Consider the following 24,772-nt stretch of genomic DNA (forward strand, 5'->3'; position numbering starts at 1 on the left):
TCACTTTAATTCAATATACTGATACATTCAACTTTTGCGTTTAGCTGTGTATACAGGCCACACACTATGGAATTGTACAAAAGTAGAAATATCTGAGAACAAATATTAGAACATAAGAAAAGTGGCTAAAAAAAATGAGGTTGTAATGTGTGTGACCAATGTCGTAATCTATTTAGGTCTAAAAGAGATGTTCCACTTCATCCAATCAATGTTGCAGTTTAAGTGAGCCTCACACCTTTGGATTCCTGTACAATCAAATAATAACATGGCCATCTTTAAACACAATTATCTTGGACTTTACCACAAGTCAGCCTTTGAAAATCCCAACCGAAATCCAACTTTAAGGTAATATTCAAGGACAGCACGTGCACTGCCCATCCTCCTTCATTGAATGTTACCCACATCTCACCATCCGCTGAATATTTTTTGCCTCATCATGTACCACTACAACCTGGTGACACTTGCTACACATGGATGGGCAAAGTTCAGCTGCCATGCTTAAGAGGTGGACTGTACAAATCCCAGTGGGACATCTGCAGTACAAGGCAGGATAAGTGGGCAATTTGGTGAATGTCAGAAATATAGCATGTGACCATCATTTATAAGGTCTGTACTTGCCTTGCATATGTAGAAAACCAAACTGACCCCAAACACCACTGTGCCAATTTCCACTGCAGAGGACCATTCTGGTTTGTCCAGTACACACTTTTACTTACTGATGTAAAAGCCAATATTCCAAATGACCATTTCAGGTAGTGGCACTAATATAGGCCCCAGATTCACAGGCCACTAGATCTTTTGCATTGCACTGCGATCTGTTTTTTTCAACAGATGCTAACGCTTTGGCACCAAAAAAATAATGGGTGTGAATGGGACTAGTTCACACCGCTGCAATCCGTTCTGTTCCGTTGCAGTGTCATAAAAAAAAAGTAGAGCATGCTCTAATTTGTTTAGGTGCAACATAAGGGAATAAAACAAATGTAATCACAATGCAACAGAATGGAAGTAAAAAAAATAAAAATACATAGATGTCTATTCACTCGGGACATGTTAAATAAATATTGGCAAACAAAAAGAGGAAAACGATTTTTTTTTAAATGGTTTGGAACCGAAGTCAACCAAAGTCAATGGAGGTTGAAACTGCAAGCCAACGGACCCCCCGTTGACTTGCGATTTCCTTCTGATTTTGGTGTGGCGGTGGTATAAATTAAATTTAGTTTAACAAACAAGTTATTAACGGGCCCTTACTACTCCATTTTTATGAATGAAACTGACTAGAGTCCTCTTTTAAACAGCCCCTTGTTAAGTATACAAGCAACTGCTTCCAATTTAAAGAATCCAAAGAGATGAACTGGTGTTTACCAGTGTCATTGGTAATACTCAGCATGCTTTCCTTCATTTCATAGAAATATCAAAATAAGGTCACATGTAGGGGCCCATAAGTTCCTATTCATCAAATATTTCTATGATTAAAGGTCCAGATGTGGCAGTCCCTCCCCATCAGGGGGGTGATTAACAGAGCTTAGAAGCTTAGAATGGACTAGTCAGGAATTCCCCCCTCCTGTACTGAGTGTCAGCACTATGCTCCCCTACAGCTTGCTCAAAATATATTTTTGTCATGGCTTCAGGGAAGACTGGATACATTCATTTAAATCATAAAAATCCTGTATTGATTCATCCGAATAAAGAAACATTATTCACTATTCCAGTAAATATCCTGTATTTCCTGATTCTTGGCTCAGGAAGGCAATGTATCTTATATGCTGCATACTGATGAAAAGGGAACATGTTTATAATTAAAATTAAGAACGCAATGTACTTTCTACTCACAATCAAAGTATACATAAGAAAACATTGGTTTATAGGCAACATTTTGCAGTGACTTTGAGATGACTATTTGCCTTAGACCCCATTCACACTGAACGCTTTTTCAGCGCTGATTTGAGCTGAGCGACATTGAGCTACAGTGCACATTTTGTCGCGCTACGTAGCGCTTCTTTTGTCAGTCTCTCAAAGCCTAGTGGGGCCAAATCGCAGAAAATCCGCTGCAAAATAGCTCATGTTCAAGCGACAAGCTTGAGCTACAACCTACAGGCGACATTGAGCTGTGAGATGCGAACAGCTCCATTGAAATGCATTGGACGAGCTACATTGATCTATATTGAGCTTCATATTTGAGCAATTTTTTTGCGGAAATCGCGCTACAAATCACTCAGTGTGAATGGGGTCTAAGGCCTATTCGTGCCTCTGCATTTTTCATCTGTTCTTGGTAATTTCTGATGCATTTTACATAGTTATGTTCATATCTACAAGATGAACTGTTATTGCTTACCCTAGATGAAGAAACTGTTGCCCTGGTTTTCACAATGAAGGGACACATGAAAAAAACACCTTGGCGTTTGACCTTTGCTTAAGGAAAATCCCAGCCAATGTAAACTCTGATCTTCCCTTTTAGGAGAAAGACATTTGTTTGTCCACATTGGAATCACGGAGCAGCAGTTTCTTCAAAAAAAGTATTTTCTGACTTCCACTGTATGTCTAATCAATGTAAAACTGCAACCATCTTTTATTGCTGTCTGTGTCTCTGTTGATGAGATTTAACTTTACTTTGTGTTGTGTCACCAGGACTGGAATTAAAAGGAAATCTCTTCAATTTGGATGCAACTCCAAAAATCATACAATTAATCTAATTCTTGCCCACTCTATACAAAAAAATACAAACCTGAAAAAGCCCTCCATCTCTTAACTTGTACTTTAATCCTGGGGAAATGCATTGGTGTTCAATTTGAATGACAACCCTATGTATAGGCGTGAACCATCTGTTCATTGTGGTGCACTGCATCAAATGAAGGTACATTAATGTTGAGCTGCCTATACACAATTATGCAAGAAACACTGCATCATAATGAATACACCATGACACAAATTTTCCCACCTTTTAAGGATAATGCACACCACCATTGATCAGTTTACAGAGTAAATGCTTTGCAATCATTAGTATAAATACCTTTTCTTAATCTTTATTTTGTAGGTCATGTGATAGCTTCTCTTCTATTCAGCTCAGCACAGTCAGGGTCAGGGGCTGGACTAAGCCGCAGCGTGTCTCATGTTTTGTTGATGCTGCTTTAGCTTCTCCACTCCCTACCCTCCAGGCTTTGTAGGGTGGAGTGGAGCTGTCCATCAGGAATATGATCTGCTTTGCAGGCATTGCTGCTGTGATGTGGGTGGCTGAGAGGATTATGCACATGCAGTAATGTTTATGAAGACACAGCCCGGATTCCAGTTGAGTTGAAATAAGTGGCATATGGTGGCACCAAAAGAACAACATAATGTATACAATGTATGACTGAAAGTCAAAATCCTTTTTCCAAACAGTTCCAAGCCTTACACAACAGCTATGGGTACCAGCCAAACACATGGCTTTATCACTTTCACCTGCTGCAGGCGCAGCGGCGTATTTACACTTTGTGCTGCCCCAGGCAAGACAGCCCACTGTGCAGGCATAGTAAACTTCATTATCAGAAGTTAGGAACCTGATTGAGTGTCTCCGCCATAATTTGAAGGCACATAACTTGAAGGCACAATTGGAAGCCAAGTGTGGCCTCACATTACGCCTGCATGCTGTATACAATGAGCATTGTGAAATCACTAGGGACCAACATATAATCAAATATCAACAAAATGACAAGATCTTGGTCATATACTGTATAGAGAATTTGTGTTCTCTATGCACATCGGTGAACGAAACATCAATTTCCACAGACAATGAAGACACAAAGAAATCTTAAGACTTGGTAAACAGCTGCTAAATGTTTCCCTAATCTTCCTACTAGGGAGTAAACCTGATTGATGCGCACCGTTTGCTGCAACTGCATACAAAATAACAACATGTTTAATGTATGAATATGCAATAAACTCTAAATATATTGCACATAAAGGGTCCGTAGATCATGCACAAGCAGCACCAAGCTTCTCTCTCAGATCTCAGTACTCCTACTCTAAAGGGTAATGAAAACAGTATGAGTAACATCAAATTTTTAGTTATATAAATGGAAGCTATTCAGCACAAGAAAGCTTGATTGTTTGCATATCTAGGACATTCCTCAAAATGAACTTCTTACCTTACAATTCTTATCATATTCCATATAAACCCCTTTAATATATATTTTCATAATGGTAAGAACAGGTAGAAATGTAACAACTCCTATAGCTAAGAGCCTTGCCCCACTTCCCTCATCCTGTGTGCTGTACTATTGAGCATTAAGCATGTTCACCACAGTGATGGGACAATAATAAAATGTATGGGGTGAAAGCAGGTTCTTGACCAATGGGAAAAGGTTAACATTGGCATATCAGAGTTTACAGGATTCATAGCTCCAGTGAACATCAATAGGGAAACTAAAATGACCTGGAGGTGCTCAGTATTACAGCTCCACTTATCCTTAGGAAGATGATTCAGAAGAACTTCTTTCACAATAAAAAGTCTCTGAACCTTTGCTTAGTCTGTAAATCTTATCCTCACTGTTTGCAGTATGATATGCATATTACAGTCAATACTGATAAAATAAGTAAAAGTTATCCTTTACTTTATCACAACTTTGCAGCCTCAGCGCTGACGGGTCTAAGCCAAGGCCATCAACTCTAGAAGAACCAACAAGTTGATTACTGGATCTTCAATATGCCTTTAGTACTGTTTTACATCTATGTATCTGACTCCAGTCAGCATAGTAAAGAATGGTAAATTTATATAATAAGATACATACTCTATGCTTTTTTTATTTTAGACATTTTAGATGTACATGCGTTGAAGGTTACAAATCAATGTGTCCTCAATGAACCCATATTTGCAATTACTCAGTATGTGGTTTTGTTTCCTTTAATGGATTGGTTTACATGTTCTGTACTGTTAAGTTGTCTAGACCAGGGCATCTTAAACTGTGGGTCGCGACCCCATATGAGGTCGCGCAAGTGAATGGGGGGGTCGCAATTCGAATCTCCAGCCAGGGCTGCCATCAGGGGGGTATGCACATCACTTGTGTGAGGAGCCTGGGAGGCCCGGGCTCCAAGCAAGATTTTTGTATTATAGTTTAATATGTGCAGTGTAATTATTGTGGTCCCGGGCCCCCCTGTGCACTTGGTACCTTCCTGATCACTTGACGGAATGTTTTCTGTCTGGTCCAAAAACATCCCTGTAGATTTTACTACTCTCACAGTAAAAATCCCCTTCTGCAGTCTAAGATTAAACCACCTGTCTTCTAACCTCCTGTTGTGCCCTTGTGTACTTGGTGTAAACATCTTGTTACGGATATTGTGGTCTCCATTAATAATTTAAACTAAACAACTTAATAATGTAAAAAATTGCAATTCGGTCCCCTTTTAAGCTCCTCTTTTCTAAGGAGAACAAGTTTAATTTCTGGAGGTGATCTTCACAGCTCAGGCCTTACCTCCCCTTTATTAATTTTGTAGCCCTTCTCTGAACTCTCTCAAGTTCGAGGACATCTTTCCTGAGGACTGGTGACCAAACACTGCATTTAAAATTTAAATTCAGGAGTGAGCAATTAGCTATTTATAATATGATTGTAGGCCTCTAGAATGTAAAATTTGATTAAATATTTGCATATAGTCAGAAGAAGACTGGCAACCTACAATCTCACAAGACCAATTTTCAGTGCTGCCGCATGAACTTTTATAATGTCAAACAGACATTGACACAACTGGAGGTGTTGTGACAGGAAATGAGTATCTGCAACAGCAGAAACGTTTCATTTTGCCTCCTTTCTCCCATGAGACATATTGACTTTCCTCGTTATGGATTGAAACAAAATATAGTTAAATGATCTGGTCAGAAATGAAATCAGGCCAGCAGCAATTAGGATATTCAGTATATTTATATGAAATGCATTTTTCAAAATAACATTCTAGAGTTTGGAAATTTATAAACTATTAAAAGGATGATAAATGTGCTTTGGTATGGGGGTATTTCACATATACAAAGTACACCGATGTCAGGAAACAGCTCAATCTGCATAGTTGTCAAGACTGCAAATTAATTTTAAGGTTCCTTTATATTTTTATGCATTCAATATTACATATTACACATTAAATTCAATGACATATTAAATTACACATGAAATGCAGTGTGCTTTAAAGACTCCCTTGGATGAATGAATTATGATCTCCTGGGTCTCCTGGGTTAAAAGGGACTCTGTAACTAACTAACTAACTAACTAACTAACTAACTAAATACATTAGTTTGTAAAAGAAGAGTGAAAATACTTACCAGTCCTTGCACCAGTGACTTTATTCTTCCCCCTCTTGAAGAACTACCCAGGACAAAGAATCTTCAGCCCCAGAAGTGTGCCAAGTGCCAATGTCCGTCACCATGGCACTGGGGTTGACCTGCAGGCTTTTACATCACTGCAGCTCTAAAGGGCCACAGCGGTGATATAGCCAGTGGCATCACAAGGGGGGTGCGGGGTGGTGCGGCCCGCACCCGGGTGACACCATTGGAGGGGTGACACCCGTCATTTTGGTGTCACCCCCCTCTGAAAAGTCAGGCGCTCGGTCAATGGACCGAACGCCCGACAGTATCAGGAGAGAGGAGGGTGCCAGTCCCCTCCTCTCTCTGCCGGCGTCCATCACCAAGATGGCCGCCGGCAGGTATCAAAATACTGCCGCGTGTGCGCGATGACGTCACGCGCATGCGCAGTGACGTCTTGGCGGGGTGACACTCGGTTACCGCTCCGGGTGTCACCCAGCCTCGGGACGCCCCTGGATATAGCAGCTGGTATGTGGACGCACAGCGAATGCAGCGGTGCATACAGCTATCCGACACACACTAAAGTTTATTCAGCTGGTGTAGCTCTTCAAATGAAGCAAGTTTAATGTCATTGGCAGCAGGACTGGTAAATCTTATTACGCTTTTTTACACGTTTCGTTTTTTTTCTTTGAGGACAGAGTTGCTTTAAGTAGCAGTGTTTCCATTGCAGTGGACTTTACAATGATATTACATGTTATACATATCAAAGATTGTATTAGCCACCCCCAGCGCACACCCAAATCTTTTCTGTGCCTGACCTTTAGGTGTGCAAACAGCAGAGATGTCAGGGATGCATAATGGGACATCACAGGGAAAAGAGAAATGGGAGAAAAGAGACTCAGGAAGTGGTCGTATCTTCAGATCTCCTTAAAGTAATATTAGAGTCAAAAGGTGTCTAAGCTATTTCAAATGTTGATTAAATCACTTACAATGGATGCTGCGCCTTCATGTTTAAAAGTTTCACTTTCCTGCAGAACCCTTAGCAGTGGTCTGGAAATCCTGTTTTAGAGTGGCTCTATTCCCTTGCAGTGTCCCATGGAGCCACCCTTGTGTGTGCTGGTAAGTTTTGTGTGTCTCAACAAACACAACCACTCCCCTCCTCTCTGCTCCCTGCTCCTCTTTCCTCCCTTCCCCAAGCCAGTAGAAGTACACCTGCTGGAGACTGATTTGTCCCTTGTGATCTTGTACTGGACAGGAAGTTCAGAGAAGCTGAGCTGAGAGAGTTGGAGCCAGCAGTGCAAATTTCTTTATTTATTACTATTTAAAGTTATGTTGTGAAAAACTAAGTACATCACAAAGTATGACCACCACTATAAAAGCCGAAGTCTTAGCAGTTTGCTGGTCTGGAGCATTCAGGTGTGTGTTAACACAATGCCAAGGAGGCAAGACATCAGCAATGATCTTAGAAAAGCAATTGTTGCTGTCCATCAGTCTGGGAAGGATTATAAAGCCATTTCCAAACAATTTAAAGTCCATCATTCTACAGTGAGGAAGATTGTTCACAAGTGGAAAACACTTAAAACAGTTACCAATCTTCCCAGGAGTGGACGTCCCAGCAAATTCACCCCAAGGTCAGACTGTGTAATGCTCAGAGAAACTGCAAAAAAACCCAAGAGCTACATCTCAGACTCTACAGGTCTCAGTTAGCACGTTAAGTGTTACAGTTCATGGCAGTACAATCAGAAAAAGACTGAATAAGTATAGTTTGCTTGGAAGGGTTGCCAGGAGAAAGCCTCCTCTCTCTAAAAAGAACATGACAGCATGGCTTAGATTTGTAAAGTTGCATCTGAACAAACCACAGCCAAAAGACTTCTGGAACAATGTCCTTTGAACAGATGAGACTAAAGTAGAGTTAATTGGCCATAATGCACAGCACCAGGTTTGGCAAAAACCAAGCACAGCATCCCAGTACAAACACCTCATATCAACTGTCAAGCACAGTGATGGAGGGGTGATGATTTGGGCTGGTTTTGCAGCCACAGGAACTGGGCACCTTGCAGTCAGTGAGTCAACCATGAACTCCTCTGTATACCAAAGCATTCTAGAGTCAAATGTGAGGTCATCTGTCCGACAGCTAAAACTCGGCCGAAATTGGGTCATGCAACAGGACAATGATCCCAACACACCAACAAATCTACAACAGAATGACTGAAAAGGAAAAGAATCAAGGTGTTTCAATGGCCCAGTCAAAGTCCCCACCTCAACCCGATTGAAATGCTGTGGTGGGACATTGCAGCGTAAACAAATACCTGCAAACCTCAATGAACTGAAGCAACATTGTAAAGAAGAGTGAGCCAAAACCCCTCCACAATGATGCGAGAGACAGATAAGTCATACAGAAAATGATTACTTCAACTTATTGCTGCTAAAGGTGGTTCTACAAGCTATTCTCACACATAACTTCTCCATTTTAGTTATAGATACTTTGATATTGAGGCCCACAGTCTTTAGCCTGTCTAATCTCCACTGCTCACAATTTGCTTGTTTTCATCTCATTTGCCATAGTTGCCAGAAGAATATGTTTGAATCTCTTCACATAATATGTAACCCCCCCAATGCCATTTCAGAAAGACTTGTTCTGTGAAAATAGTAATTATGTGTGGGGTAAGAGCGTCTCAAACAGTCAGATACATGTGGAACAATATCCATTTTTATATTGCTGATGCCCTCTCTTCTCACGGTTGCAGAGCTAAATGGGTGCAAACCATGTAAAAAGCAATTCTTTCCCCATATCGCAATATGAGCTTTACTTGCTCTGCTAAATGTTAGCTGAGCAGTCAATCAGCATTATACAGCGGATGGGCTGGACACATTTTCAGGGTACATTGGCTAAAAGTGTTAAATTATACACAGTAATCTGCATTTGTGTCTCCCACATCACATAAACAAATTAGGATTAAGAGTTAAATAATAAGAAAAGAAAGACCCCAAAACTTGTATCATAATAACAGATTGCAACCTACCTCGAAACTCACAGATCCATTGTGGCCTGTGTCGAAAGCGTTAAATAGAAAGCGTGCATAATTCGAAGCATCTACAAATAAAAAAAAAACAAACAGATTTAACTATAAGGTTATTGACAACGTGAATAAATTCAAGTTAAACTTCACTTAGGATAAGGCATGCAAATGAAAGTTACCAATGGACAGCAGGCACCATAAAGTCCATGTTACACCTTCCAATCTCCTTGCGATCTGTTTTTTAACAGATGCTAACGGAAGGTCCCTGAAAAAAGAATGGGCGTTGAATGGGGCTAGTTCTCATTGGATCCTTTGCGTTCCGTTGGGTTGAATAAAACGTAATGCATGTTCTATTTTTTTTCATAACATAACACAACAGAACGGAGCAATGTGAACTAGCCCCATTCACACCCATTCTTTTTTCGGTGCCCTTCCGTTAGCATCTGTTGAAAAACATATCACAACGCAAACAATCTGGTGTGAATGATCCCTCACTGAAACCGGACAAGCTACAACCTTGTGGCCAGCAAGTCTGTTATTTTCCAACTACCTTTAACAGACCAAACTGTCCAGTGAAAGTGACAGAGAGAGAGAGGGTTGAGTCAAACCAACAAACCATTAACCTCCCTGGCGGTATGATTTTTTTCATGTCATTTTTCGGTCTATTTTTTTTCGTATTTTTTTCGTCTTTGTCAGGTTTTTTTCAATATCCAGCCGGTTCCGCCCCCCTGCGGCACGTACGTTCGCAAGGGACGGAACCCGGAAGATGGAAGCCGGCATTGGCTGCAGAACACAGCGCGGCTCGAGGGACAAGGAAAGTAAATGCTATGCGGCTTTCCCGAGTGCTCGGGTTACCGCTTATGGTATGGAAAAGTAACCCCAAGCTACACTCGGGAATACCCCCAGGGAGGTTAAACACAGTAGTGCTTACAATGGTCAACCTTTATTCATTTATGCCAAATCTTTATCCCAAAAGGAAAACAAAATGTTGCTGGAATTGAATAAAAAGTGTTAGTTGGAGTTCAGCTTTAGCTTGTTAGTCATGTCCATCTAAACCTGCTAGTCCATCTAACACTACCCTCCCCACAGGGTGACAATGTTGCTGTGCATGGGTGGCTCTGTTGCGCCTCTATACAGTGGAGCCACCCTAAGACAGGAAGTGTGTTACTGGCCGAATCGCTATGTTTAAATAAAGAATACAAAATCTAAACATAGAAAAGTTATTGCAGCCAGCACATTTAGGGATTTGTAAGCTGCAATATTGATTTTTTTTTTAGTTTTGAGTTTAGATGCACTTTAAATCAGGTTTGCAGTCAGAGTGTCTGTTCTGTCACTTAATGCGATCGGAGGTATAAGGTGGTCATCCAATATGGTGACCACTTTATACCTCCACTCACAGGCAGGGTGCGGGGCAGAACTGCAACCTGTGATCGGCGTTATCACCTTCCTAACATAACTAGTTGCGATGGGTGCATCACAAGAGTGGATGCATCACTTTTTAACTCTTTTTGGCAGATAAACCAATGCATATAAGTGTGCTTAAGCCATGCATTTGTTTTAAGTTTTCTTTTAATTACAACAGACAAGTATTTCCTAATCTTGTATTTATGAACCATCCAGCACTGTGACTTTCCAGCTTCCTTCCAAGAATCAGATAAACTATTTTCATGATCCTTTTTAAACAGTAATTTTCCTACCCCGAGGTCTGAAACACATGTCCTGTTAATAGTCCTGGAAGATTGCATTTGGGAGGCTACACTGTAATATAAAAAGTGCCCACTTCCCTTACATTTTAATATGGGATTGTCATTCCTTTTGCACAGACCATTAATAACCAGAAGATGGCAGCAGAGGGCATTGTTCAATAGTTGGTAACATCACAATTAATTTTCTGCACAAAGCCCAAATGTCACTTCTCATGTATTATTTGCATGTTGTCAGATTTATTACAGAGAGGTTAAAATGACTCATGATCTTCATTAAGCTGATAATTATAGTTTGTTCACACGGTATAAAGCATAAATCTTTTTTTTTTTTTTCTGGAACAATAAACCCACTTCTAAAGTGTGACAGTTCAAAGTAAACCTGTCACAAAGCTGGATAATTCAAAGGCTGCATATAATGAAAAAAAAAGAATGCATACAGTGAGGATACCTTCAGGGAAAATTGCAAGTCAAAATGATCAGTAGATCCAGGGATATAGTCTGCTAAACAGAAATTGTGACTTTTACTGTAAACTAGAAGTGCACCAAATTTTAAACCGAAAAAAAAAATGTCAGGCTGAAAGTAATTTTTTTCCTAACCATAAATATTTAATTTGTATTTAGTTTTTATTAACATTTTATTTTTTTATATTTAATTTTTAATTTTTTTATTCAATATTTATATTTTTTTACTTTTCTGCTGGGAGCTTCTAAACAGAGCCCTGGTATTTCCTTTGTAAAATAAAAAAAGAGATTGAAGACACAGAGTCCTCAATCTCTTTTTCTGCAGCCCCTGTTATGAATGAAAAGGAAGCTTCTGTACTGAGTGTTCCTGTTCATTCATAACTTATGGAGATAGTATGAGTTACTATGTACACAATCATGAATGAGCAGGAAATTATGTAGATCACTTCCTATTCATTCATAACTGGTGCATAGTAACTCATAGTATGTCCAGTTATTTACAAACAGTCAGTGATCACTGAGGAACCTGGCATTGGAGCAGCAGAGAGAGTAAATCCGGCCCTGATCGCTGACTGTTTGTATACTGCCTTCTATCTTAGATCGGCTGTCACAGGAGGGTGAGCCGGTGGTGCGGGGAGAAGAGCTCGGTCTCATTGGACAGCTGACTCCTCCCCCTCACTGCCGCCTTGGGCTGCTGTGACAGCACACAGCTGTCTCCGCCCCCACACCACTCTCCATCCTGATCAGTCAGAGGAGGCTGAGGGGGACGGTGCGGGAGTAGAGCCCAGCATCCTGTGACATCACGGCTCACATCGCTCTCCTCCCCGCACCGCTTAGCCTCCTCTGACAGTTTCTCTCCTCCCCGCTGGATGCTGCGCTGTGTCAGGGGACACAGAGCAGCGCACAGCAGGGAGGAGAGCAACCAGGCATGCACCGCGATTTCGGCCAAAAGATGGCACTTTCGGAATCTTGCCAAAAGTGCCATTTTTGGCCGATATGTTTTTCGTAGGCCGAAATTTTGGTGCATTGGCCCAGACCTTACCATACCTAAAATCTCCTCCAAAGTCTGATGCCACCATCACATTAAAGGACCAATAGGGAGACTTGAGAGATGGCATGGAGTGGGGCCAAGCACACATTTTAAAGGATTTAAAGTTGCGGTTATCAACTTACAAGGTATAGGGGGCCTCAAATGCCCCTGATGTCTTCAAAGGGCCTCATTATTATAAGTAATTCTGCAGAAAATTATCATAAACTGAAGACCTACAAGACGAAATGGTCAGATTGTTCTACAGGAGTGGTTGGAGACTGAAGTTGTGTTGTAGGAGACATTCAGAGACTGGGGACATTTACAGGAAACTGCTAAAGATTACTGCTATTAAGGGCTCCTTTACAAATCAATGCTCCCACTTCTGACTGCTGGGGCCCGAGGGCCGCACTTCAAACACTCAAAAAACCCCCCACAAAGGGCTATTGTATATTCACCTTGTACCAGTCTCTCAGTAAAGTAAATTCTGATTAGTTGCAATAGCTACTGTACTTTGCCCTTAGCACTTTGTCCTTGCAATGCTTCATGAAAAAAAGCTTCTGTCTAAGCTCTAGATGCTCTAAAAGGAAAAGGCAAAACCCCTGCAAAGCAATAGTTAAAAAGTGAACATTTTCCATATAAGTGAATCTTTTTTTTTAACTATTACAATTAGTTAAATACAACCTCAGATGAACAACAACACATGAGAGATTACACTGTGTCATTATTTATTTTACAAACATAAAGCCAAAATTGACAAGTTATGTGTGAAAAACTAAGTACATCACAAAGTATGACCACCACTATAAAAGCCGAAGTCAAGCACAGTGATGGAGGGGTGATGATTTGGGCTGGTTTTGCAGCGACAGGACCTGGGCACCTTGCAGTCAGTGAGTTAACCACAAACTCCTCTGTATATCAAAGCATTCTAGAGTCAAATGTGAGGTCATCTGTCCGACAGCTAAAACTTGGCCGAAATTGGGTCATGCAACAGGACAATGATCCCAACACATCAGCAAATCTACAACAGAATGACTGAAAAGGAAAAGAATCAAGGTGTTTCAATGGCCCAGTCAAAGTCCTGACCTCAACTCGATTGCAATGTTGTGGTGGGACATTGGTGCGTAAACAAATGCCTGCAACCCTCAATGAACTGAAGCAACATTGTAAAGAAGAGTGATCCAAAACCCCTCCACAATGATGCGAGAGACTGATAAGTCATACAGAAAATGATTACTTCAACTTATTGCTGCTAAAGGTGGTTCTACAAGCTATTTTCTCACATAACTTCTCAATTTTGGCTTTACGTTTGTAAATAAATAATGACACGTTGTAATATGTCATGTGTTGTTGTTCATCTGAGGTTGTATTTACCTAATTCTAAGACCTGCTAAGGACCAGATGATTTGTATTATGTCCTACAAACCATAGCATTCATAAAGGGTGTACTTTCTTTTGCATATGACTGTGTATACAGTATTTTTATTTATTCATTTTTTTTATTGAGGCAGATGGTTTGATTATCATAAATACCGGCATTTGTTGAGTGCTTGTTATAATTGAAGCTGTATGCTAATAACGCATTTCATGTTTTATTTACTTGCCTCATAACATACAATACAATTTAATGTAAACCTGACAATAGTTTATCTGAGCAAATTATTACATTTTCCCCGCAGACGACCCGAGCACATAAAAAGCACATTATAGGATACTTGTGATGAGAGCTGCTAATGTTGTTACTGCTGAACATCTGTTGTGTTCATTTATTTACATATCTCTCTAGTATGGATGACAGGATCGCAGACAGGCTGCCGTCTCCAATGTGCTCTTAGCTACAGAGCTGACTAACAGCCGCTTTTGTATGCTTGAAGAACACGGGGCGACTATTAACCGACGAGCTGCCGATGCCATGTAAGCGCACGTGGGGAGACTTACCTCCCTGTGGGAAGAACTGCGCGTAAATATCTTTAAAGTTGTCTTCATTAACAATCCCACTGGGACATTCCTGGGGAAAGACAAAGGAAAACGTTCATTGTAAACATCAAAAGTAATATTTGTATCAATTTTAGAACTGAAAAAGGCCTAAAGTTTTTTAATAAAATGTCAAAGGTTTCCTAAATATATAGATGTTTATATGTAGATATATAGATGATGCTATGACGTGGGATGGAACATATATCCACCTGCAAATTTTGGATGTTGCAGGATACACAACAAATGATTCATGGCTCGCTCACACACAAATGTTTGTATTAATACATGTTACATGGACCTGGCCTGCTGCTGTGTGGGGACCTGAATATAGTGTACACACTGTACACTACTAATAAAGTAAAAAAAAAAAGAAAAAATGTAAACCGTGGCAGCTCTGGCACAGCTCCGCCCACTAAAACACAGCATTGAATCGATTGAATAGCAAACTGCAGGTAAACACGTACAAAACACAGCCTTTTAGGCCTCTTTTCTGCTGCATGACAACACACTGGTGTAGTTTATTCAAAACAATTGATTTCCATACATTTTACCTGGCTGGCATACAGCCCCTCTTAGGCCTCATTCACACTGCTAAGGGCCAGCCCGTACATATCCGTGCGGCGTGCATGGCCGTATTGGGCCGCTCCCGGGAAGGACAGGTGCGTGTGATTGTATGCAGCAGCCTGTTCTTCTCTATGGGAGTACGCGGCCATACGCCGCCATACGCTCACCCTAACAACACATCTGTGCGGGTGTCTGTACTCTTATGCAGACAGGATGGATCCTGTCTGCGTCCGAGCATGGACACCCGCACCCGTACGGATGTGCAGCTTGGGTGAGTGTACAGCTGTGTACTCCAATAGAGAAGAACAGGCTGCTGCGTGCAATCACACGCAGCACCTGTTCTTCCCGGGAGTGGCCCGATATGGCTGTGCACGCTACACGGATCTGTACAGGCCGGCTCTTAGCAGTGTGAATTATGCCTTACTCCTTTGTGGCCCTCACTGAGTTTTGATTGACTGGGGCACCAGCAGTGTTCATTTTGACAGCAAATTTCGATTTAGTTTTAGTCATAGGGGTTGATTTACTAACCTTATAAACACGCCACGAACAAGTATACACCTTTGTAGTGTGTTCCCTCCCAGCATGATCTATTGGTGGAATCTAGACACCTTTGTAGTGTGTACACACCCAGCAGGTGTGTTGTGCAAAGCCCTGCCTGAATTGCAAGGTGATGTTGTGTAAATTAGCTCTACATTGTGTTGATTGCGTTGATGAATGCAGGAATGTAAATGCATGAGCTAACCATTTTTGTCTAAACTGTGAAGCAGCATTATATATGCATCATGTGCATGATTTTTCCCTATATGGCATTAGTGGAAATATGCTTTTAGAGACTTTTTGGTTGATAAATACGTTTTGCGGTGTAAAAATCACATGCACCTAGTGCGTGCGTGTGTTTAGGTTAGTAAATCACCCCCATAGTCTTTTGACTTAAATGCTGTTTAGTTTTAGCCATATTTTAGTCATCTGAATTGTTTTAGTTTTAGTCTAGTTTTAGTCAACTAAATATTATAAGATTTGAGTCAACTAAATCTACAGTAGATTTAGTCTACTAAAATCTAGTGTGTTTAGTTAATGAGTAATTTAGGAATTTCTCTAGAATTTCCAATCTCATGATATACTCCTAGAGTAAACATCTGTTAACCTGTTATTACTTATGGTATTAAGGTTTGAACATGCAATAGAGACACAGATTTAACTGCTGTGACGTACAACATGTCTTTATTTATCTTAAAATTAGATTAAACCAAGTCTTATAAGGAAACAATAACATTGAGTATTTTTAACATAGGACCAGTAATTAGATATGCATTGATTATGGCAACTGGCATATGACAGTCTTCATTCTTTCAAAAAGAAGTGCAACTCTAAAATATTATAATGAAAAACTATATTGGCTGTAATGCCATTGTACATATTACCTATTAGCCGATCATTCAGGATGGAACTGGAAGTCCAAAGAGATTAATTCTGATTGTATCTCTTCCCAAATCGTCTCTCCCTAACATTTTAGTCTAGTTTTAGTGGACTAAAACAATAAATTACTAAAGTTCTAAAACTAGAACAATCTAGGCCAAAACTCTTCACCCGTTTGTGAATAACCCTGTTAGTTTTTATTTAGTTTTAGTCACCAAAAAAAGTGTTGTTGATGAAAACTATGACAGAAATTGTTAGTCGACGAAATTAACACAGGGCACCAGTGTGCTCTATGGCTTATGAGGCCATTGCTTACATATTTTGCAGCTCAATATGTGTTCCGGCACCTGCATCATGGATCAAAGTGTTACCAAAACCATTGCATACCAATCGACTGCTACCGGGCCAAGAAGCAGAGGTAGCTGGATTGCAGGCACAAAAACGTACATATTAATATTTAATATATAATATATTTAAATATTTATATGTATTAATAGCCACAGAGGATATCCACTTTGTGTGCACCAAACACCTTATGCAAACCCTGGTTTTACCATATAAAAGTAGCAGTGACATCATCACAGAGAATAGAGCTGTGGGAGGAACCTAGAAGCTCCACCTACTACAGGCTGCCTGCAGAAAACTGCAGGAGGGGGCAGATACAAGACCAGCCGCCCTGCACAAGAGAGAGAAGCAGGGACCGGTCTGTATTACAGGAGGTTCCTGCATAGAGGCAAAGTTTCACACTGGATTATTGCACAGATCTGGAAAAAATACACAAAGCTCTCCAAGATTTAAGTAAGAATACACAGGACTATCGTATTTAGACCCATATTTAGGGTGTAACATGAAACATAATCAGATTGCAAGCACCTGTCCTCCTCCCCACTTACTTGAATAGTGGGGTTCTACTCCCCGCAGGCTGCTACTACTTTCTGAATTGACAGAATCTGTGAATGGAGAAACTACAAGTCCCAACAGCCACTAAAGCAAAGGGACTTGTAGATTCAAATACATACAAGTGCGGTGACATCACTGCTCTTCTAGTCCAATGACACATCCAAGGTACTGAATGTCCATTCCTCGGTATGGACATGGACAGGAGAAAGAGTCTGCAGCAGCCAGAACAATGCACTTGCAATCTACTGATCGTGGTTGCGATGCTTTACTGAACTGTGAACTGTGCATTAGTTGCCCTTCCATTACAAGGAGAAAAGATAAATATGCTAATTGGTTATATTTAGTGACTCAGCCAACTCTCGTTATACAATATATTTCTTTTGTATTAGACCAGCGTTATTCTTTACATCAGTTGCAGATACAAAGTGACAGGAGAACTTAAACTAGGTGTTGGCCAGTTCTTGTACAAATTCATGAAATCTTTGAACTACTTATTTTACACGTGTATACCATGGTGCACTCTGATAATCATTCTCTGCTCATTAAACATCATTCCAAAGTTTTTATTCGTACTTCCTGTTCCTACATTCTCTGTAATTGGTATGACATTTACAATGGGACAAAATTGTAGGCTGACTGTACGGATATCCAAACTTTCCAAATCGGTAAACACAATTAAGTGCTGGCTGAACATTTAATGATTTTGCTCAGCACAAGGATGTCTGCCATAAAGGGAATTAGACAGGCAGCTTTAGTGCTGAATCTTTTTATTTTTAATAATGTGTCACATGAGATCTGCAAATTTGGGGACACTATTTTTGCGCTAGTCATTGTCAGCACGGGACTGTAACTTTAGGGTTCACATGGATGAGATACATATGGATAAAATAAGTACATTGTTTTCAAGAGCATAGTTAACATTCCAATTTGGAAAGGGATTATTTTCATTGTTAGGTGAGGATGTAAAGAAGAACTTTAAAGATTTAAAGAAACAAAAGTGTTCTTAACCCTTGCAGAAATGCTACCCCTGCAATGTAAGGATTAACTGCTCGTTTTTGTCTTTCTGAACTTTCTCAGACAGGTCCGCTCCTCTGCTGATTAACAGCAGACAGTGGGCGGGTGCAATAGACAGCCTGCTATTGGTTATTGCAATTTGAAACAGCCACCGGCAGATGAATGGGGCCGGGAAGTGGATAATTGGGGCTCCCCTTCATTGCCATCACTAGAAGGGGCCGACCAATATCAGGCCCACTGCCTGCTGTTTACGTTCAGCTGCCAGCTGTGGAATCTAGCCGCCAGCAGATGAATGGGGCCAGGAAGGGGAGGACTGGGGATTCCCTTCATTACCATCACTAGAAGGGGTCAACCAATATCGGGCCCTCTGCCTGCTCTTTGCATTCAGCTGCCAGCTGCAGAATTTTGCTTCTGGCAGATGAACACATAGTCAGGTCACCAGGCTATGTTTTCATCTGCCGAACACTGAATATCAGCTCCTTATATTGGTTATCGGCCTAAAAGGTGGCCCATAATCAGTTTTGGTTCTGAAAACCCATAATCTAAATGCACTGTGCCAGCCTGCCGGCACCTAAAAGTGAGATCTGGTAACATTATTCTGCACAAATTTGTTGGCAGCAAAGCTGACATATTCTATGTATGAACTGTGTGGTTGTACAGGGCACCATCTAAAGGAGACAAGGTAGAGGCCACCCACAGCTGGATTTCTATCGCTACTGACCACTTATAAAATATAATATATTATAACATATGCATGAGAGGTATTCTCATTAAACCCCTATACTTCCTCCACTCATTCTCTCTTCTTCTTCTCTGCTTTGTCAACTCCACCTCATTAGTTAAGCGCTATGCTTGTCAGACATTTCCCTAAGAATTAGCGACTCTGCTATAAAAACTGATTAACATTTACTAAATGTGCTAAAATTGTATCATTTTCTGCAAAGATATCTAATAATTTTTACTTTTCTATTTAAAGCCTGCTGGCCACCTTACCCAATGAAGAAATGGAAACAGATTTCATTTCTTCCAATGGTTTTATATGATTTGCTGAACGTCATGAAATCTCATAGAATATGCTGTGCCATTTATATTTATTTAAGCTCATATGTGCCCAGTAGACAATTATAAAACAATATGCTCTGTCTCGTACATCACAATGTTTTGACATCTTATCATGTTTACAGCCTGGTTGCAAAAGTCAGCATTCAGCATAAGGGTTCATGTTGAACGTAATAACATTTTTGAAGATATTGGGTATTATCTTCTCTAGAGTAAACTACTATTTCCCTTGCCTGTGTGACATCTCTGATATAAAATGACTCACAACTTTACAGATGAGAGAAGCCACAATGACATATTATATATAAACCCAATCACTAAAATCCCACCAGATTTTTAACCGCTTAATGTTTATGTAATTTTCAATATTTTTAAATTTACAGGTTTCATTAAAATAATACCCAGTAATCTTGCCAGGAAGGTTCTTGTTCATTCACTTCCAGTTAAAGGTTGACAATGCTCTGTCCATCTCCCAATAGCTGTCACCTCACTTCCAATGGAGACACATGCAGGCATGTTTTGCCATTGTAACCATCAGAAAGCCCAGGATAAGCAATGACACGCTGCTGCCACTGGAGCACAGGGTTGCAAGAGATCAGCAACAATGAGATGGGAAAAAAAGTTAAAAAAGGTGAAAATAGAGCAAGATGAACTATGGACCTGTAGAACCACTTTCAACTAGCTGGGGTCTAAGATAAACTATATGGCCAAATGTATATTGACACACCTTCAAATACAGTAATTGAGTTCAGATGTTTTAAGTGATAGGCAATGTTACAACATTTAAACACATTTTAGACATTTTTTCTCACGTACAATCTTGTGACCCTTTCCAGTTCCAGTACTACTGTGCCCTAGACATTGTTGGAGAACTTTGCTGTGGAGGAACATAGGCCGCCTAACCTCAACCATAATGAACAACTTTGGGATTAACTGGAACACCAATTACAAGCCAGGACTTCTTTTAAACATCAGTACTCAACCTCGGCCAATACATTCCCATAGGCACACTCCAAAATTGTGTAGAAAGACTTTCCAGAAGAGTGTTGGCTGTTATATCTGCAAAGCGGATCAGCTCATATCAAAACTAATACTAATATCAACAAATTAATGATCATGGTTGTGGAATGGGATGTCCAAGAAGCTCGGGTGGGATGATCAGGTGTCCACAAACTTTTGACCATATAGATGGGCTCTGAAAGTCAGTAAGTCAATCTCGAAACTACATTTTTGAGGCTGCCAACGGACGGTGTGAAGACCTAGATTTATGACAACAGGATGATGCGCTTGATTAAAGCAGAACTATGAGGTGCTTTTCACTCATCCTCATAGTTCTAGCCGACCTGTGACAATGAAACTGTCACAAGTCGGCTCAGTAGATCGGGAAGTGAGCGAACACATACCGGTGTTCGCTCACTTCTCGATTCTGTCACGGCAGAGAGCCGTGACAGGGGAGGGGCTGGATTCCCCCCTCCCCACTCCGATCCTCCAGCGCTGACTGGCAGAACGGACGGGGGAGGGGGCGGGTACAGCTGGCTCAGCCTCTAGATAAGCAGAGCCAGCTGTCACTCACGCAGCTGGGCGGATCCAGACATAAATGTCGGGATCCGTTTCAGCTGCGGGGGTCTCAGTATACCGCGAGCTGTAGCTCGCGGTATACTGAGCTTAGGGTGACGGGAGGATGCTAGTTTGTGTCCTCCCGTTACCCTTAGGAAAACTATGGGGAAAAGCCCTAACCCCATAGTTCTCCTTTAACATTTGGGCTGCTGCCCTTTGGACTCTTATTTTTGACACTGAATTATAGATGGAATTATTCAAAAATGCACTAAAAATGTTGTGGAGCACTATGAAGTTATAAAGAAATATGACAATATTTTTTCAATAAGCAGATTAGAAGAGTAAAAATACAATTTAATAATATAACATTTTTTTTGTTATACAATATACTGGGGGGAATTTATAAAAACTGGAACAGACAAAATCTGGAGCAGCTGTGCATGGCAACCAATCAGCAACTCTCTTTTATTGTCAAACCCTACCTGCGCAAACTGAAGAGAAAAGCTGATTGGTTTCCATGGGCAATTGCTCCAGTTTCTGCCTGTTTCAGTTTTGATAAATTTGACACTCAATAAGCAGGAAGCACAGAAGAGACATTATACAATTCAAAACCATATGCTTAGCTGACAGGCTGAGGCCTCCAATCACAAGCACATCACAAGTTGTTAGCAATACAGGACTATGGGTTTCCAAAATAAAAAGCCAATACAAAGACCTATTTCTAGAGGTGAAGTTGAGAGAGGGCTTAAGAGAAAAGAAATGGGGACACATAGACAAACAAAAGAGAGAAAGCAAGAAAAAGGGAAAGCCTAAAAACAAAGAGCTAAGAAAACAACCAGGTGGGATGGCCACCCCCCATCTAGGATGAGGACAGCACTGGAAACCCCTCAAAGGAAAATAACAATTATTTTTATTACTTTAACTACAAACAGCTGAGCGAATAACCGAGCCGAAGTGAGGTGAACCGAACGATGTACGGCTATTCTCTACAGCTCAGTACGGCTGATTTCAGGCGTACTTCGGCTGCCTTCGATCAAGCAAACATGCTCTGCATTTTTGGCTGAGCCGAAGTGCAGAGGGACTTCAACTTGGCTGAGCTCCAGCAGCTCACTTGCTGCCATTCGCCCCTATTCTCATTAGGGCCGAACGGCAGTAAGTGAATAACCGAATGCCGATCGACTATTCTGCTCAATACCTGCGAGGTACTGAGCAGAATAGCAAAACAGCTATTAAAAAAAAATTGAAAAATGATGTTCAAAATGTAAAACAATAGGAAAGTAAAAGAAAAAGCTTATTTATTGTAAAGAAAAGAAAAAAAAGAAAAACAATTTGGCGGAGCTAGCAGTGACGGCTAGCTCCACCCAACTGTTTCCTATTGGCCGTCTTCTAGCAGGTGCCGGCCAATGAATAACAACTGGGCCTAGCTTAAACAAGTTGTTATTGTTTAATGACAGCTCAGCGTCCCCAGGTCATTTGGGGACGCTGATCTGTCATTACAACTGGGCGGAGCGAGCCATGAGATCACGGCTGGCCCAGCTGTCATTTGTGTGGAGAACGGCCGGCCCTTCTCTCTGCTTCGGCTGTCACTTCAGCTAACATAAGAAGAGTGAGGACAATTGTGGTAATGTCTGCTGCTCTTTGCTCTTCTAGTCAATTTAACCGCAATAGTGACTTCCATCCTAAGAATTTTCGCTCACGTGAGCCCATCTAAGAACCTCATTCATTTCCATTAGTAATTAAAAAAGGTATCCCTGCTGCCTGCCTGATATCTGATTTCAGCTTCTATGTGACATAATTGTAAAACAAAAATATTTTAGGTAATGAAAGCCAAACTGGAAAAATATTTTGTAGCTTCTGAAGAGATATGTAAGTGAAAAGGGTTGCTTATCAATATTTGCCTGGAGTAACTTTGTGGTTCATTATTTACTAAAATGATATATATTACTCTTAATGTACTTTTAAGAGCGAAAGCCGCAGGGGCTGCAAATGCTAATCTCTTTTTGAAATGATAGCTGCCTGGCTGTTATCATATATACCTACTGAATACACTCGTTTCAGCTCACCTTCAATAGGTCCCTGCAGTACCTATTTTCTCCCACAAGATGCCCTCAGCCTTCCAGGTTCAATGATGGCAAGCTTCATTTCATGCACCTTCTCTACACCTAGGCTGTCATTGGCCTGCCCCCAGCCTGTGATTGGACAGTGAAGCAGAAGCAGCCTAATGATGAGCTCATCTCTCTCTTTAATTTCTTCCCCTACCAATATGCTCCTTGTCAGCACATGAATTTATTGGATTCATGTGTTGTTTCCTCGTCTCCCAGCATTAGCTCTGCTGTCCTGGGACTGCAAAAGGCTGATACCAAGTCAAATTCAGGGATTTACACTGCTTGTATTTAAAAAACACATTTAATGATGAAATAATTATTACAGATCTGCATTCATTTGCGTCTTTTATATTTGCCTGCATTTCAACTTTAAAACATTGAAGCCAGAGAGTGAACAAGACAAACAGGCAACTGGTATTTTCAGCAGAGGAATTGACAATGGCAGCCTCCACGTTTCTCTTATGACATGTTATAAAAGGATAAGGAACACTGACAACTGCCTGGGATATCTGTGCCAAAAAGATAAGTCACTGCAAGTCACTGCAATTGCCTGCTGATGAAAGTGTGTAGAAGTGTGTGGATTTTTTTGCTTTAGAAGTAAGGAGAGAGAACATGAGAGCTGTGGGGACAGGAGATTTTCACAGTCGCCGTGTTACATCTACCGGCACCTTTCATCCTCCTGTGTTTCTTGTGTTTATTGAGTGAAAGAAGAGCAAGCGAATGCAGGCTCTCTGTAAAGACCCCCTACCTAAGCTACTGAATTGGCTATTCCAAACATTTTCCAATTAACCAACTTAGTGAACCTTATCAAACTAAAAGGACTTATATTCTTTATTGTGTTTTTCTTTTCCATATACACATAGATGAATATCATCAGCTTATGATAAATTAGCTTGTTAATGTGTATTAATGTTTCATTCTATTTATAGTTTTTAAAGTCCAGTTGAAGTTACAGAAATAGATACACTATATTGCCAACAGTATTGGGACACCCCTCTAAATCATTGGATTCTGGTGTTCCAATCACCTCCATGGCCACAGGTGTATAAAATCAAGCACATAGACATGCAGACTGCTTCTACAAACAGTTGTGAAATAATAGGTCACTCTAATGGGTCACTCTCAGGAGCTCAGAGAATTCAAGTGTGGTACCGTGATAGGTTGCCACCTGTGCAATAAGTCCATCCGTGAAATTTCCTTGCTACTAAATATTTCACGGTCAACTGTTAGTGGTATTATAACAAAGTGGAAGCAACTGGGAACAACAGCAACTCAGCCATGAAGTGGTAGGCCATGTAAAATGACAGAGCAGGGTCAGCGCATGCTGAAGAGCACAGTGCGCAGAAGTCGCCAACTGTCTGCAGAGTCAATAGCTACAGACCTCCAAACGTTGTGTGGTCTTCAGATTGGCGCAATAACAGTGCGTAGAGGGCTTCATGAAATGGGTTTCCATGGCCGAGCAGCTGCATCCAAGCCTTACATCACCAAGTGCAATGCAAATCGCCGGATGCAGTGGTGTAAAGCACGCACGCCCCCTCATGTTCTCTGCAATACAAATCCATGTGGGGACACTAGTACTTGTGGCTGTTTCTTCCAGGATAAGGCAATGGAGTGGGAGAGCAGGAACAGCTTTTTTTAAGGCGAGAAAAATATTAAGCATTTCCAAGCACAAATCAGTCAAATATTGTAATGTGAGTGTGTGTATG

At 40.8% G+C, this 24,772-nt stretch overlaps 1 protein-coding gene across 6 annotated transcripts in view; it reads right to left on the reverse strand.

Annotated features, from left to right (window-relative positions):
* Positions 1 to 24,772, reverse strand: part of KCNIP4 (potassium voltage-gated channel interacting protein 4) — a 478,128-nt gene that overhangs the window by 12,006 nt on the left and 441,350 nt on the right. For all 6 annotated transcript variants that reach the window (XM_018561754.1, XM_018561750.1, XM_018561753.1 and 3 more), the window contains 2 exons: positions 14,413 to 14,482; positions 9,283 to 9,353 (listed from right to left, as the gene is read on the reverse strand). In XM_018561754.1, the coding sequence (XP_018417256.1) occupies positions 9,283 to 9,353; positions 14,413 to 14,482 (141 nt within the window). The remainder of the gene's footprint in view (positions 1 to 9,282; positions 9,354 to 14,412; positions 14,483 to 24,772) is intronic.

The sequence above is a fragment of the Nanorana parkeri genome, unplaced genomic scaffold, assembly GCF_000935625.1.
Source record: "Nanorana parkeri isolate BGI_ZX_2015 unplaced genomic scaffold, ASM93562v1 scaffold543, whole genome shotgun sequence".
NCBI classification, from domain to species: Eukaryota; Metazoa; Chordata; class Amphibia; order Anura; family Dicroglossidae; genus Nanorana; species Nanorana parkeri.